General features: G+C 41.5%; 1 protein-coding gene across 4 annotated transcripts in view; it reads right to left on the bottom strand.

The window, feature by feature from the left end:
- The window catches only part of P2RX5 (purinergic receptor P2X 5), a 127,338-nt gene extending 113,444 nt beyond the window's left edge, over nucleotides 1-13,894 (bottom strand). Inside the window, exon 1 of one of the 4 annotated variants that reach the window (XM_073668028.1) lies at nucleotides 13,619-13,894. In XM_073668028.1, coding sequence (XP_073524129.1) covers nucleotides 13,619-13,755 — 137 coding nt within the window. In that variant the 5' untranslated portion in view covers nucleotides 13,756-13,894. The remainder of the gene's footprint in view (nucleotides 1-13,618) is intronic. The other 3 variants (XM_073668024.1, XM_073668025.1, XM_073668023.1) reach the window with 3 other exon arrangements.
- Nucleotides 13,895-15,401: the final 1,507 nt, after the last annotated feature.

The following is a 15,401-nucleotide window of genomic DNA, read 5'->3' as shown; positions in this document are numbered from 1 at the left end:
ACCTGTTCACACTTCATTCTGCTAGGATGTTCAGATCAATTTTATTTTTTTACTGTTTTTATGCCGTAAGCTTGGTTCTGGTCATGTATATATGCATTAAGCTTGGTTCTGATGCTGTATGTAGAAAGCTTATTTATGTTCCCATATCTATGTAGTAAGTTTGGTTCTGGCACTGTATGTACACAGTAAGCTTGGTTCTGGTATTGTATGTATACAGTAAGCTTGGTATTGTATCTGTGCAGTAAATGTGGCTCTGACACTGTGTCTATGCAGTAAGCTTCGTTGTGTTTACGTACCAAACTTGGTTCTGTTCCCATATTTATGTAGTAAGTTTTGCTCTGGTATTGTATCTACATAGCAAACTTGGTTATGCTCCCATATCTATTTAGTAAGTTTGGTTGTGGTACTGTACATATGCAGTAAATGTGGTTCTTGTACTGTATCTATGCAGTAAGTTTGGTTCTGGTACTGTATCTGTGTAGCAAGCTTCGTTCTGTTCCCATATCTATGTAGAAGGTTCTGGAACAGCTGACAAACCTAGAAGTGGACGACCACGGAAAACTTCCTCCAGAGTTTATCACATTATTAAGAAAAAGTCAGTATCTGATGTCCATAAAAGTGCTGTACAGATTTCTCACATTAAAGAGCGAAGAATATGGGGTAAAAGTGAATCGCCAAACTGTGGTGCGAAGGTTGAATGCACGAGTTCCAGTCAAGAAGCCTTTCATCTCTGCAAAGAACTGGAAGGTCCGACTTGAGTTTGCCAAAAAACACAGCAAATGGAAAGAGAGAGATTGCTCTAAGGTGTTGTAGTCGGATGAATCCAAGTTCAATCTGTTTGGTAGTGATGGCAAGCACTATATATACTGCCCAATTGGAAAACGTAATGATGTAAGGTACCAAACACCTACAGTAAAATATTGTGGTGGCAATGTCATGGTTTGGGGCTGCTTTTCTGCATCTGCCATTGGCGCTCTGAATAGCATTGATGGAAATATGAGTGCTACCATGTACAAGGATATAATGGAGAATGTAATGCTGCCACATGGTAAAACCAAAGTAGGTAGGGGATGGAAATTCCAGCAAGACAATGATCCTAAGCACACATCCAATTTAGTCAAACACTGGTTAGCAAAGAAAAATGTTTACTTATTGCAAAGGCCAAGCCAGTCACCTGATTTAGACTCTATAGAGCAGCTTTGGGATAGCAATAAAGATAAATTGTTTGCAGATTTGCAAATGGAATGGAGCAAGATTCATCAAGATGTCATGAATACCCTATTGGCTTCAATGCCCCGTTGGTGTGGTGCAGTAATTAAAGCAACAGGTTATGCTACAAAATACTAAGTTATGGCATTGTAAGCAATGAATTACGCTCTATGTTGTGATCACTTATTAGTACAGTATTTTCCGAACTATAAAGCTAAGTGCCCACAATGCAGAAATGCTGCATATTTTTTCCGCTTATTCCCTGGCAGGAAAAACGCATGCGTATTTTACATGCTTTTTTCCTGCCAGGTAGAAGCGTTTGTCAAGCGTTTTTGCATGCATTTCTGCATGCGGGTTATCAAGCGCTTTTCCAAGCGATTTTAGCATCATTTGGAAAAGTGCTTGACAACTTGGTCACACTATATAAATCCATGCAACCGGCATGGATTTATATAGTGTGACCAAGTAATAGTTAAAAAAAAGAATAAGAATGGTAAAAAATAAAGATTATACTTACCTTCTGATGGCCCCCGGTGTTTTCTCTGCTCCGTCCGGTCTGTTGTATGGGTCGCGGTGGTGTGAAAGGACCTGCCATGATGTCATTTAGTCATGTGACAGGTCACGCGACCGCTGACGTCGGTGGTCGCGTGACCTGTCACATGACTAAATGACGTCATGGCAGGTCCTTTCACACCACTGCGACCCATACAACAGACCGGACGCATCGCTGAGGAGACTGGGGGACATCAGAAGGGGAGTATAATCTTTATTTTTTATTTTAAATTCTTTTTTTAACAGGTACTATGGTACCTGGGTCTGGAGGAGAGTCTCCTCTTCTCCAAACCTGGGTACCATCCGCACATTGAATCGCATAATATCCGCTTGTGCAAATGTGTTCATACGGATATTATGCGGTTCAATGCAAGTCAATTACGCTGCGTGTCCACAATATTAATGGACATGCTGCGTATTTTTCCGCAATGATAATCCGCAGCGGAAATTTCCGCAGCATGTACACGGCACATGCGGATTATCATTGGGGACCATGGGGCACGTATTACCAAGCGTTTTTTAAGCGGAAATTCCGCGGCAAAAACGCTTGAAAAGCGCATAGTGGGCACACAGCCTAAGACGCACTGGACCATAAGACGCACATAGGTTTTAGAGGAGGAAAATGGAAAAAAAATTGAAGCAAAAAATGTGGTCATGATGCACTTTTATGGGGGAGGGGTCTGCTGCTGACACTGTTATAGGGATAATGTCCCCCAATTCTGTACTAATATCCCCCATCCTGGTATGCATGGCACCCCTCATCCCCATCCTGGTATGCATGGCACCCCTCATCCTAGTATGCATGGCACCCCTTATCCCTCATCCTTGTATACATTGCACCCCTTATCCCACATCCTGGTATGCGTGGCATCCCTCATCCTGTTATGCATGGCACCCCTCATCCTGGTATGCATAGCACCGCTGAACCTAGTATGCATGGTAACCTCATCACACTGCGCACAAAAAATAAAGCATTCTACTCACCTCCCCTCTGCTCTAAGAAGCTGTCTGCAATGCCAAACGTAGAGATCTCCTGCAACCCACTGCAGGGCAACTGTCTGTCACCTCTGAGACACCCGAGACAGTACCCCCCCTCTACGAGTGGCCTCCGGACACTCAGGACCGGGTTTCTATAATGTCACGCCACGTGTGGGAAAGACTTAGTGCAACACAGAGGGAAAAGGGAAAGGAAATTGACGCGCCCACTGGGGCCGTGGGGGTACTCGGTAGCCGGGCCGGTCCTTCTTGGGGTAGTCACGGTGGAAGTGACCCTGTCCGTGGCCCGGAGCAGTCCATAATGAAGAGTCAATTGGAGAATAAAGTTTTTGGGGATAAAGTTTGTGATGCCACGCATGGTATGCGGCTATAGGGGGCCACCGATGCGGTGCAGATCCTCTGGGGCTGATGGTGACGCAGCAGAGATAGTGCAGCTCTCCATGGGCAGAGCTAAGCCCCAGGGCAGTATATAGGACTTGATGAGGTAGATGTTGTTGGCAGGGACAGTGTAGTTCAGGGCCGGTGACGCAGCAATAAATCAAGGACACAGCGGGGTGCAGTCTTCAGGCTTTACTCACAGTTCTTAGGCAGTTCCAGGTTACCGCTGCAGCCGGTTATAACCACCCACGTCATCCAGTGTCCTCCGGGGAAGTGATCCAGCCAACTCTCAGATAATTTGGGTGCACTTGAATGGGACCCCTTTCTTGTGTACCTTCCCAGGTCGTCTTTCTGCGCTGGCTTACGCCCTCCTGCCCTGCGCCTCACACAACAGTGTGCCGAGTCAGTGGCTGCGGGCCTTGTTGGGCGACGTCCTGTCTGTCCCCTTTTATCTTATATGGCCACCTTTTCAGCCATTGTGTGTGGATTTTGGCTACGGCACATGAAGATACCACAATCTCCGGTTTGCTAGCTCAGTTTTGAAGTACTCCACTAGTCTGGGGCCGGTCCCTTACTGCGGCCTGATCCCTTCACGGTCAGCATGAACTCGGGCGCACAGGTGGACTCCGCATTTCCTGTGCCCCTAGGATCCTTTCTCTCTCTGGAGCCTTTCTCACTGCTCTGGTGTTCTCTCCTCACTCTCCTACTGGGTCCCTTTGACTGGGCCCCTTCACCGTCTGGACCTTACTCCACACGGTCCTCCCTTGCTCCCCTGAGCAGAACTGAACTCCTTCTAGATGTTTCTACCCTTCTTTTATACTCTTCCATCAGTGCTCCCCTAAACTACTTCCTCCACCCACGTCCTCTACTTAGTTCCATCCCCCTGACAGGGACCAGGTCTGTGCTCTCCCTTAGGAGCTATCTGGACCTTCCCTAATGGAGTGGTGTAGTGTTGGATGGCACACCCGTGACAATAAGACGCATCCCCCACTTTCCTCCAAAATTTTGAAGGATATAAATACGGCTTATAGTCCGAAAAATACGGTATATGCAAACATTTTGCCATTCAGTTTTCTTTAATTAAATGACCATACCTATATTCAAAAGCATTTTGGTTAAAATTAGGTCTTGCATGAGGACAACTTCATGCACTTTCAATTCATCACCAGGGAAATGGCATCACAATAACCAGACAGAAGTAATCACATTGTTGAAAAAAATGTCGCCACTGTAGGTATATTTATATAAAACTGGAAACTCTATTAAATAAAGCAATACCTCTTTATCTGCAAAATGTGAACATATGTTAGTGATCATCACATCTCGGATGAATTATTAGAGCTGTAGTTGACTTTCAACTTGGCAGTTCTTCGCTTAAGGATTTCCCAAACCACTAGTTAAAGAGTGTCACAAATCAAAAAGCCACTTATAGTGAATCATGATAATTAATCTGTTACAGGACCCCAGCTAATCCCACAAATGACTTAACCTGACTGTAAAGCCAACGCCTTAGTGAATTAATCATTACCGTCCTGGACTTCACTATTGCCTCTGCGGAAGCATTGCAAGCGATATCTGTCTTCAGCAATCTTATCTGTAGTATTATTATACCCTTGTTCTGTCCTTTAACCACCCTGATCTATCTTTGGCACAATGAAATAATATACCGGACACCGCCAGTAACTGCATCAAAAAGTTACATGGAAGGAAATGTAACTGCACACAGTGTATTGGCATAAAATAAAAAGTTGTAGAACACAAATGGCAGAAGGCAGGACAATGACATCAATAATATCTGTCACTGGTAATATTTTTACAAAGTGGTAACATTTCTTTTTAAAGGGAATCTATCAGTAAGATCAACACCCTCCACCCCCCAAACCTCATATATGGGCATTCAGGTCTTTGAAAGCGAAATCCATTTACATAGTATACCTTCTATCTGTTGCTGCATTACTGAGAAATTAACATTTTAATTAATAAGCAAATGAGACATTAAGTGCTCTGGGTATTACAAAGCACTTCCTGAAGCTCTGCTTTTCCAGGCTGTTTCCCCACTCTGTTGAAGGCTCTTTAGCATAATTAACAACTTACTGTCTGTGTAATGTCAGGTTACAGCCAAGGAAATCAGACAGTGAGATATCAATCAAGCTAAAGAGTCTGGGGCTGGGCAGGGAAACAACATTGGGAACAGAGGCTTGGGAAGGCCTCTTTCACACCCAGAACACTTATCCCCTCATTTATATATGCATTAAAATGTCGAGTACTCAGAAAGGCAGCAACAGATAAAAGACATAAAGGTGTTGATGTATTTACCTTTCAAAGAACTGCATGCCAATATATGCAGCTTGATCTTACTGAGAGGTTTAATTTTAAAAAAAATCACCATCATTACATATGCATTACCAAGGCTACCTGGCCTAAATAGAGATAGTGCTTGGTTATATTATATTTCATTAACTTAGTGACACCAGTTATTTTTATAGAAGCCATATTGATTGTTCATCATAATGTTGATGCTTCAATAAAAAGAGGCACACAGCATTTAATGAATTAGGCACATCTCTTAACTGGCGTGCACATTCACCAAAAATGTGCTCCAATCGGGGCCTGAACTACATTTCTGGAATAAAGTGACATAATTTTTCATAAGTTGACAGGCAGGCATAGCCATGCCCCAACCTGCCCATGCTCCACTCATGCTTCTCCCTTAATGGTGTAGCTGGCTGGGACTGAAATATAAATGCCACAAGTTTCAATATTTTTGCTCAACCTCCAAGTTGCACAAAAATATTGCGACTTATTAAGGTCATTTTGATGAATCAGCCCCCAAGTGCATTTAGTCTCTGCCCAAGCAGTCTGACTGACAGCTACAGCTTGTACTGAGCAGTGTGAGATCTCAACAGGAAGGAGGGACACTGAGAAGCTGTCAATCAGGCTAGAATGGTGTAGATTGAGTATAAACTTTGAAAAAAGATGATAAAACCATTCTGCCCATCAGTAATGATTGATAGCTACCATGAAAAAATGCAGATACACAGCAGCCATAAGTCACTGCTGAGAGAAGCCAACTATGGTCAGCTGCACTCTTTACTAGCTACTCTTAGGGCTCGTGCAGATGGCTGTAGATTCTCTCATACTGCATAGTTATGCAAATGACACTCTGATCAAACTCTGATCAGAGTTTGATTAGAGTGTCAGCATAATGTGATCCGATTCTCTCATCTGTGAGTAGAAGATGGAGAACCAAATTTCTCCATTGTCTCCATTATGTCAGTGTGCGGAAAACAGACTGCACTCAGATGTCATCTGAGTGCAGTCTGATGATTTCTACGCACCCATAGACTTGCGTGGCTGAGTGCTATCCAAGTATCGGATCAAAATTGAGCTTGCATCGTTTATTTAATCAGACAGATTCCGATATGCATAGCCCAGTAGACTAACATTAGCCCAGGTGCGATCCGATGTTTTGTCTGATTGCTCTCGGACTGAATACAGATGCCTGCACCTGTCCTTACCCAGACAACGGAGTTGTATTATTTTTTTGTGCCCATTTGGCTAATAGTGCTTCAGACATATCTTTATACTATGCTGCCCTCAAAGAGATTTACAGCCTCAGGGAAGAGTCAGCCGTATAACCCGGCCGAGGATCGCAACTCAATGCATGGACTGGCTGACGGCAGTTCTTAATTAATTTTAGATTTTGATAGAACAGACTTTTCGGGATGCAGTGATACCAAATATGTTTAGATATGTCATAAATATGTTTATGTATCGCAGAGGTACTGGAGATAAGGTCCTATTACTGTTTTATAGAACATTTTGTATATTATAATAATATCAGTAAAGTTTTACTTTTGCTCTTCAGTGAAGTGAATAGGAAAAAACACTTAAAGATGCCACAAAAACTGGGGAGGAAATGGGCCATAAATTATGCTATTGTGACAAGTGTTCAGTTAGAACTCCAGAAGTAGCTTATCAAAAGCACCCATTATTGGCTCAAATACCCCTCCATCCATCCATGTCAATCTTCACTTTCATTTTTTACTACTCAGATGCTTTTAAAAAGACAAAAAAAAAAATAATAAATTTTGCATATAGGGAATAAGGTTCAACGTATTACTAAATGCAGAAAATGTACTAATCATCCTATAAAAAATAGGAACATTTCCCATAATCCCAGTTTAAAGTTTTTCTACAATTTTCTTTCTGCAAACCTCACCCAACAGGTAAGATCATTACCTCCATCAGAAGTTAATATACCTTCTCCCAATTCTGATTCTTGTTTGACAAGTTTCACACAAAGAGCGGGTGGGGATAAGTATAATCTCATCGCTTATAACCAGACCTGTCACTTCTCCTGACAAATCTATTTAGTAAAAATGGAATATAACAATTCTGAAGCATCTTTCCCAAAACAGTCATTATATGTTTCCTCTGTTATTCCTCCTGGAAATGTATGAATGATTTAACAACTAGCCATTAACGATCCCCTTGTCAGTAAGTGATTGAATGGTGTCTAATTGTGTAGGGATATATCCCACTGACAAAAGGAATGCTGATACTAATTTTTCAATACATTCATACAGTATCCCGAGGCATAACAGAGGAACACACAATGCCCCAGAATAATTTTCTCATGCAGATTGCAAGTATTTATTAGAACAGGCAAGTCAGCAAAGCTGATTTGTCCATTTAAAGAGACAGATTAATCATAAAATTACCTACTGCTAAAATCAGATATATTTGTTAAATGTTTTTTTTTTCTTATATCACTATATATGAAAAAAAAAATTCTTGCCGTTTTCACACTGGCCGCTATTCTAGACTCTAATTTTCTGTTCTTTCAGTCAATGCACGTGAACATTAGCAGCAATAGACTCACACCCTGCTTTTTGTATTGAAGCATCTAATGAGCATGTGCATGATCATTGTGAAAGGAGGGGGGAGCAGTTGAGCTGTGACATCACCTATTGTGATCGGTGGATCCTGTGTTATCAGCTGTGCATGATGATGTTACCCTTCATTGTAATCCTGCCTCTGAGGATAATGAAACTTCTGAAAAGTCTTCTTTAAAGGACAGGAAGTGTAAGTCAAAAATATCCCCATTAATCAGTATGAAAATTGCAAGATTTCTATTATTTTTTTTTTAAACAGAGTGAAATTAAAAAAAAAAAACATTACCAAACATTTAAAAGAAAACATTTTTTTTTCAAAACACAAAAACCCGATAGGTCATTTTCTGGTATTACATTCCTCTAAGGGCTCGTGCGGACACCCATATAACTCAGACAAGTGCTATCCATCATCGTCCCCATGTTATTCTATGAGGCAGTGCACATGTCCAACTTTTCTTCTGACCAAGTAAGTCTGAGTGCTCACAGGTAATGAAATAATAGAGCATGAACCATCAGTTATATGCCGGAAAAAATACCCTTCTATTAAAATATAAATCTTTATTGGTATACAGTGCCTACAAGTAGTATTCAACCCCCTGCAGATTTAGCTGGTTTGATAAGATGCAAATAAGTTAGAGCCTTCAAACTGCAAACGAGAGTAGGTTTTATGAACAGAAGCATAAATCTTACAAACCAAAAAGTTATGTTGCTCAGTTGAATTTTATTAAATTTTAAACATAAAAGTGTAGGTCAATTATTATACAACCCCTATGTTTAATATTTTGTGGAATAACCCTTGTTTGCAATTACAGCTAATAATCGTCTTTTATAAGACCTGATCAGGCCGGCACAGGTCTGTGGAGTTATCTTGGCCCACTCCTCCATGCAGATCTTCTCCAAGTTATCTAGGTTCTTTGGGTGTCTCATGTGGACTTTCTTCTTGAGCTCCTTCCACAAGTTTTCAATTGGGTTAAGGTCAGGAGACTGACTAGGCCACTCCAACACCTTGACTTTTTCCCTCTTGAACCAGGCCTTGGTTTTCTTGGCTGTGTGCTTTGGGTCGTTGTCTTGTTGGAAGATGAAATTACGACCCATCTTAAGATCCTTGATGGAGGAGCGGAGGTTCTTGGCCAAATCTCCAGGTAGGCCGTGCTATCCATCTTCCCATGGATGCGGACCAGATGGCCGGGCCCCTTGGCTGAGAAACAGCCCCACAGCATGATGCTGCCACCACCATGCTTGACTGTAGGGATGGTATTCTTGGGGTCGTATGCAGTGCCATCCAGTCTCCAAACGTCACGTGTGTGGTTGGCACCAAAGATCTCGATCTTGGTCTCATCAGACCATAGAACCCTGAACCAGTCTGTCTCAGAGTCCTCCAAGTGATCATGAGCAAACTGTAGACGAGCCTTGACATGACGCTTTGAAAGTAAAGGTACCATACAGGCTCGTCTGGAACGGAGACCATTGCGGTGGAGTACGTTACTTATGGTATTGACTGAAACCAATGTCCCCACTGCCATGAGATCTTCCCGGAGCTCCTTCCTTGTTGTCCTTGGGTTAGCCTTGACTCTTCGGACAAGCCTGTCCTCGGCACGGGAGGACACTTTCAAAGGCTGTCCAGGCCGTGGAAGGCTAACAGTAGTTCCATAAGCCTTCCACTTACGGATGATGCTCCCAACAGTGGAGACAGGTAGGCCCAACTCCTTGGAAAGGGTTTTGTACCCCTTGCCAGCCTTGTGACCCTCCACGATCTTGTCTCTGATGGCCTTGGAATGCTCCTTTGTCTTTCCCATGTTGACCATGTCTGAGTGCTGTTCACAAATTTGGGGAGGGTCTTAAATAGTCAGAAAAGGCTGGCAAAAGAGATCTTTAATCCACACATGTGAAGCTCATTATTCTTGGTGCCTGAACTACTTCTTAATACTTTAGGGGGACCAAACAGAATTCTTGTGGTTTGAGGGGTTGAATAATAAATGACACTCTGAATTAACTTTTAACGTTTTAAAAAAAAAAAAAAAAAAATTTGCTGCAGTGCATTTCCCACTTCCAGGCTGATCTACAGTACAAATGTCACAATGCCAAGTTAATTCCGCATGTGTCAACCAGCTAAATCTGCAGGGGGTTGAATACTACTTGTAGGCACTGTATATTAAAATACCCCGTATAAAAAAATGTGTGAATAAATCAATGTGAACAAATGTAAATAAACAATCCTAGTAGGATCAATTAGATCCCAATAATAATATAGTCGCAGGAAAAAGGGTGAAGTCCCAGCCACAGTTAATAGAGGGGAAAGCACCACCTAAGATCAATATGAAGGGAAGGCAGTATATACAGTGGGTAAGGAAAGTATTCAGACCCCTTTACATTTTTCACTGTTTGTTTCATGGCAGCCATTTGGTAAATTCTAAAAAGTTCATTTTTTTCTCATTAAAGTACACTCTGCAACCCATCTTGACTGAAAAAAACAGAAATGTAGACATTTTTGCAAATTTATTAAAAAAGAAAAACTGAAATATCACATGGTCATAAGTATTCGCACCCTTTTGAGTTAGTACAGCCATGAGTCTTCTTGGGAATGATGCAACAAGTTTTTCACACCTGGATTTGGGGATCCTCTGCCATTCTTCCTTGCCTCTCCAGTTCCGTCAGGTTGGATGGTGAACGTTGGTGGACAGCCATTTTCAGGTCTGTCCAGAGATGCTCAATTGGGTTTCGGTCAGGGCTCTGGCTGGGTCAGTCAAGAATGGTCACAGAGTTGTTCTGAAGACACTCCTTTGTTATTTTAGCTGTGTGCTTAGAGTCATTGTCTTGTTGGAAGGTGAACTTTCGGCCAAGTCTGAGGTCCAGAGCACTCTGGAAGAGGTTTTCATCCAGGATATCTCTGTACTTGGCCGCATTCATGTTTTCTTCAATTGCAACCAGTCGTCCTGTCCCTGCAGCTGAAAAACACCACCATAGCATGATGCTGCCACCACCATGTTTCACTGTTGGGATTGTATTGGGCAGGTGATGAGCAGTGCCTGGTTTTCTCCACACATAAAACTTAGAATTATCACCAAAAAGTTCTATCTTTGTCTCATCAGACCAGGGAATCTTATTTCTCATAGTCCGGGAGTCCTTCATGTATTTTAGAGCAAACTCTATGCGGACTTTCATATGTCTTGCACTGAGGAGAGGCTTCCGTCGGGCCACTCTGCCATAAAGGCCCGACTGGTGGAGGGCTGCAGTGATAGTTGACTTTGTGGAACTTTCTCCCATCTCCCTACTGCATCTCTGGAGCTCAGCCACAGTGATTTTGGGGTTCTTCTTTACCTCTCTCACCAAGGCTCTTCTCTCACGATTGCTCAGTGTTGCTGGACGGCCAGGTCTAGTAAGACTTCTGGTGGTCCCAAAATTCTTCCATTTAAGGATTATGGAGGCCACTGTGCTCTTAGGAACCTTGAGTAATGCAGAAATTCTTTTATAACCTTGGCCAGATCCATGCCTTGCCACAATTCCGTCTCTGAGCTCCTTGGGCAGTTCCTTTGAGCTCATGATTCTCATTTGGTCTGACATGTACTGTGAGCTGTGAGGTCTTATACAGACAGGTGTGTGCCTTTCCAAATCAAGTCCTATCAGTGTAATTAAACACAGCTGGACTCCAATGAAGGAGTAGAACCATCTCAAGGAGGATCACAAGGAAATGGACAGCATGTGACTTAAATATGAGTGTCTGAGTAAAAGGTCTGAATACTTATGACCATGTGATATTTTAGTTTTTCTTTTTTAATAAATTTGCAAAAATTTCTACATTTCTGTTTTTTTCAGTCAAGATGGGGTGCAGAGTGTACTTTAATGAGAAAAAAATGAACTCTTTAGAATTTACCAAATGGCTGCAATGAAACAGAGTGAAACATTTAAAGGGGTCTGAATAATTTCCGTACCCACTATATATATAAAGGACGTAATGAGATACAGTATATCCCTATTAAGACCCTATAAGGAATCTGTTTCTTGCCTAACCAAGGTTGGCATCCTAATCACGGTTCCCCCACTCACAAGTGGCTCACCCTCAAGACAATCCATAAAATATCCCTTAACAATCAATATTTCATGAATAAATAAAGAGGGTCATATAGTATTTAGACTATAGCGATGCAATCACTTACCTTATATTCCTGCTCTGCACATGGCCCATGAGGTGATATGGTGATCAATTATCCCCCTTCCAAGCAGCCCCGGTTCGTCCAGATCCGAAGTTACTGTCCTGACGTATTTCCCCCTCTTATGCATGTAAGGGTACCTCAGGGAACGAAATTCAAGTGCTGGCACAATCGCCCATCATGGTTACCCAAGGTTAGTGATGGGATTAGGTCCCCTATATATACACTTCAATACCTTGCTGTTGATTCTAGGTGGTGCCCCCCTCTATTAACTGTGGAGGGGACTTCACCTTTTTCCTGCTACTATATTATGCACTTTATTTGGATCTAATTGATCCAACTAGGGTTCTTTATTTACATTTATTCACACATTTTTTTATACAGGGAATTGAAATGTATACCAATAAAGATTTATATTTTAATAGAAGGGTATCTTTACTGGCATATAAGTTGGCCTGAGGAAAAAAGTAGCAGCATGCACTAATTGCGTTCAAGAATCGAATGGCATTCTCTCATTCAACTCTATGGGTCCATGGAAAAATTTTGGGATTTTCACAGACTGAGGTGAAGAAACCTTTTTTTCTCTCCACCTCTGAGAAAATCGGATAACACTCTGATCAAACTCTGATCAGTGTGTGATTAGCATAATCAGATCGATTTTCTCGGATGTGGAGAAAACGATCCCCTAATACTAATCCGAGCCAAACTTTGTAATAAAAATGAACTTGCAGAAAATGTGTTAATGGGTTCTCAGTGTAATGAATATATTATAATATTGGCATTGTACATTCGTTGGCGCCTAGATTAGTATTTGCTAAAATTGAGAAGACATCCTAAAGACATCCTAAAGTGACTGCCTAAATTATTGCTAAATTAAACCACAACTGCAGATGATGTCTAATGTACCTTCTGGTGTTTCTCATTTCCTCTGTGCCCCACACAAACCATACTGATACTTATCTAGATAAAGGAAAATGCAATAGATATAGAAATACAAGAAAATTAGCCAGAAAATAACTTCACACATAAAATGTATCAGCTGCGGATAAAGATCTGGAAGTATGATGGTGACATTCGCTATATTTTAGAGACACAAACAAGAAGCTAAATTATGTTTATATCGTACCATATAAATTATTGATTACTTATACAGTACAGATGACGAGCAAATTATACATGATATACAGTGTACATAGGAGAGAATAAAAAGAATGACAATCCAGCAGCAGGGAGACATCCTTTAGTTGGTCTAGTAGCTTTACTGGCAGTCCCATGTAAAACTACTGAAAATACATTGCAATATCACAATGCCTTGTGCCAAATGACAAACTCAGCACTGCTCCAGTACAGTCAGCATATACCCAACACATGCAGCGTGTAGCAGTCAGCATAGGCATGCAGTATATTAATATACAGTAATAAGATAAGAGTTCTTACCCCACTAAATAAGCCAGAATGGAGAGCTGAACAATACGGAATAAGATCCCCACCTTTTTGTTCTTGGCAATGACATATTTTTCAGTCTTATAGTCAAAGAATGACATGAACAAGCCTTTCCATTCGACCTGCCCCATTCTGTCTGCTCACATTGCAGCAGTGAATGAGGCAGAGAGAGGAAGGGAATGCAGCTCTGATTCCGGCACAAGCGCTGAAACATGAGAAAGAGACAGCTGAACCCTGAGCCGCTGCTGTCTGCATGTGCCCCCAGCAGGGCAGTCACCACAGTAGGTGACAGGGTGAGGGAGATCCCAGGGTCACTGTCAGAACACCCTCTAACTACTGTAATAAATAATTCACGCCATCTTTTATTGATGAGGTTTCGGATCTTCACCAATCGCAATTCTCACTTTTTTCTTTAGGCAACTTTCACCCTACGTTTCTGTCTCTCCGTTGAGGCCATTTATTTTATTTTTTTTATGGCTGACAGAACCATTTCATGATGACGCATCGGAGTGCAAAGTCTTCAACTTTGGACTCCATTTGCCATTTTTGCCATCAATGTCCGTCTTTTATAGCTCTACAGACTACACTATTTTATCTGGCAAAAAAAGAGAGTCACCACCACAAAAGACAGATGTTTTCAACTTTTGATTTTGTTTGTATAATTATGCGCTGTCGGGTTTCTATCTGAATCCAGTTTTTCTGGACTTTAGATGGAAGCCCCCCAAAAGAGATGGGAAATGATGCACAGAAGTAGTGAAAGTAGCCTTAGACATTAGTGTAGTCATTGACTTCACATTTCTTTCGAATCGTGAACTTTATTGCCTCTTTATGTGACCAAATACTCTAAATAAAACTTGATGTGGTTGGCCTTTCATTTTCTGTTGATCAGGGATTTCTTAGGAGAGACAGCGATGAGACATCAATGTTTGATCTTTGCAGGTTCGACGATGGTGATGCTAGAATAAAATGGCAGTGGTGCTAAGAAGCTACTCTGAGTTAACTTAGGCTATGTGCACACAGTGCGTTTTTTCTGCTCGGAAATGGGCCAGAAATGCATTGCATACCTTATCCTATGACTCCCTATGACATTTTACAAATTCTATGCACATGATCAGGAATTTTCCTGAGCAGATTTCATGTGCGGAAAAAAACGCAGCATGTCCATTTTTTGTGCGTTTCTGCATGTGTTTTTGCCTATACAATGCTTTGGAAGAAAACGCATGGCAAATCCACAGGCAAAAACACACAAACGCATCAACAACGCATGAGAAAAGCATGGAAAATCCGCAGTGTTTTTCCTGCCAAAGAGGAGCAGAAATGCTGCCGATTTTCCGTAAGCAATTCCTGAACATGCGCACATAGCCTTACTTTGACTTTTTCTAGAGTCGACCATCGACTATAATGATCTCTGGTGAAAGACAAACAGATCCAACAGGAGACAAAGTGGCACAACACTGAACTATGATGGCTTCCACAGGGTTATTTCGATCTATGAGGGTCATAGTAATCAGACCCCTGTTTTGGCATTAATAACATAACTTACTGATAAGCTATGAATGTCTCTCATGGGCCTCATTTAGACTTACGTTTTTGCTCACGAGAAATATCCGTTTTTTTCATGGAAAAAAAGATTTGCTAATTTAGAATTGCTTATCATTCATTTCAGCTTTTGCTGATTTTTCTAATCTGGCTTTCATTTACCTTATAGACTATAAAACGTGCACTAAAACTATAATATATGTCATCTACTCTTTATCATAAGTATTGCTTATTGCTG

The sequence above is a fragment of the Phyllobates terribilis genome, unplaced genomic scaffold, assembly GCF_046119375.1.
Source record: "Phyllobates terribilis strain yellow unplaced genomic scaffold, ASM4611937v1 Scaffold_2__4_contigs__length_985480577, whole genome shotgun sequence".
NCBI classification, from domain to species: Eukaryota; Metazoa; Chordata; class Amphibia; order Anura; family Dendrobatidae; genus Phyllobates; species Phyllobates terribilis.
Note: the sequence above shows the minus strand (reverse complement) of the source record. Positions and strands in the feature narration are given on the sequence as shown.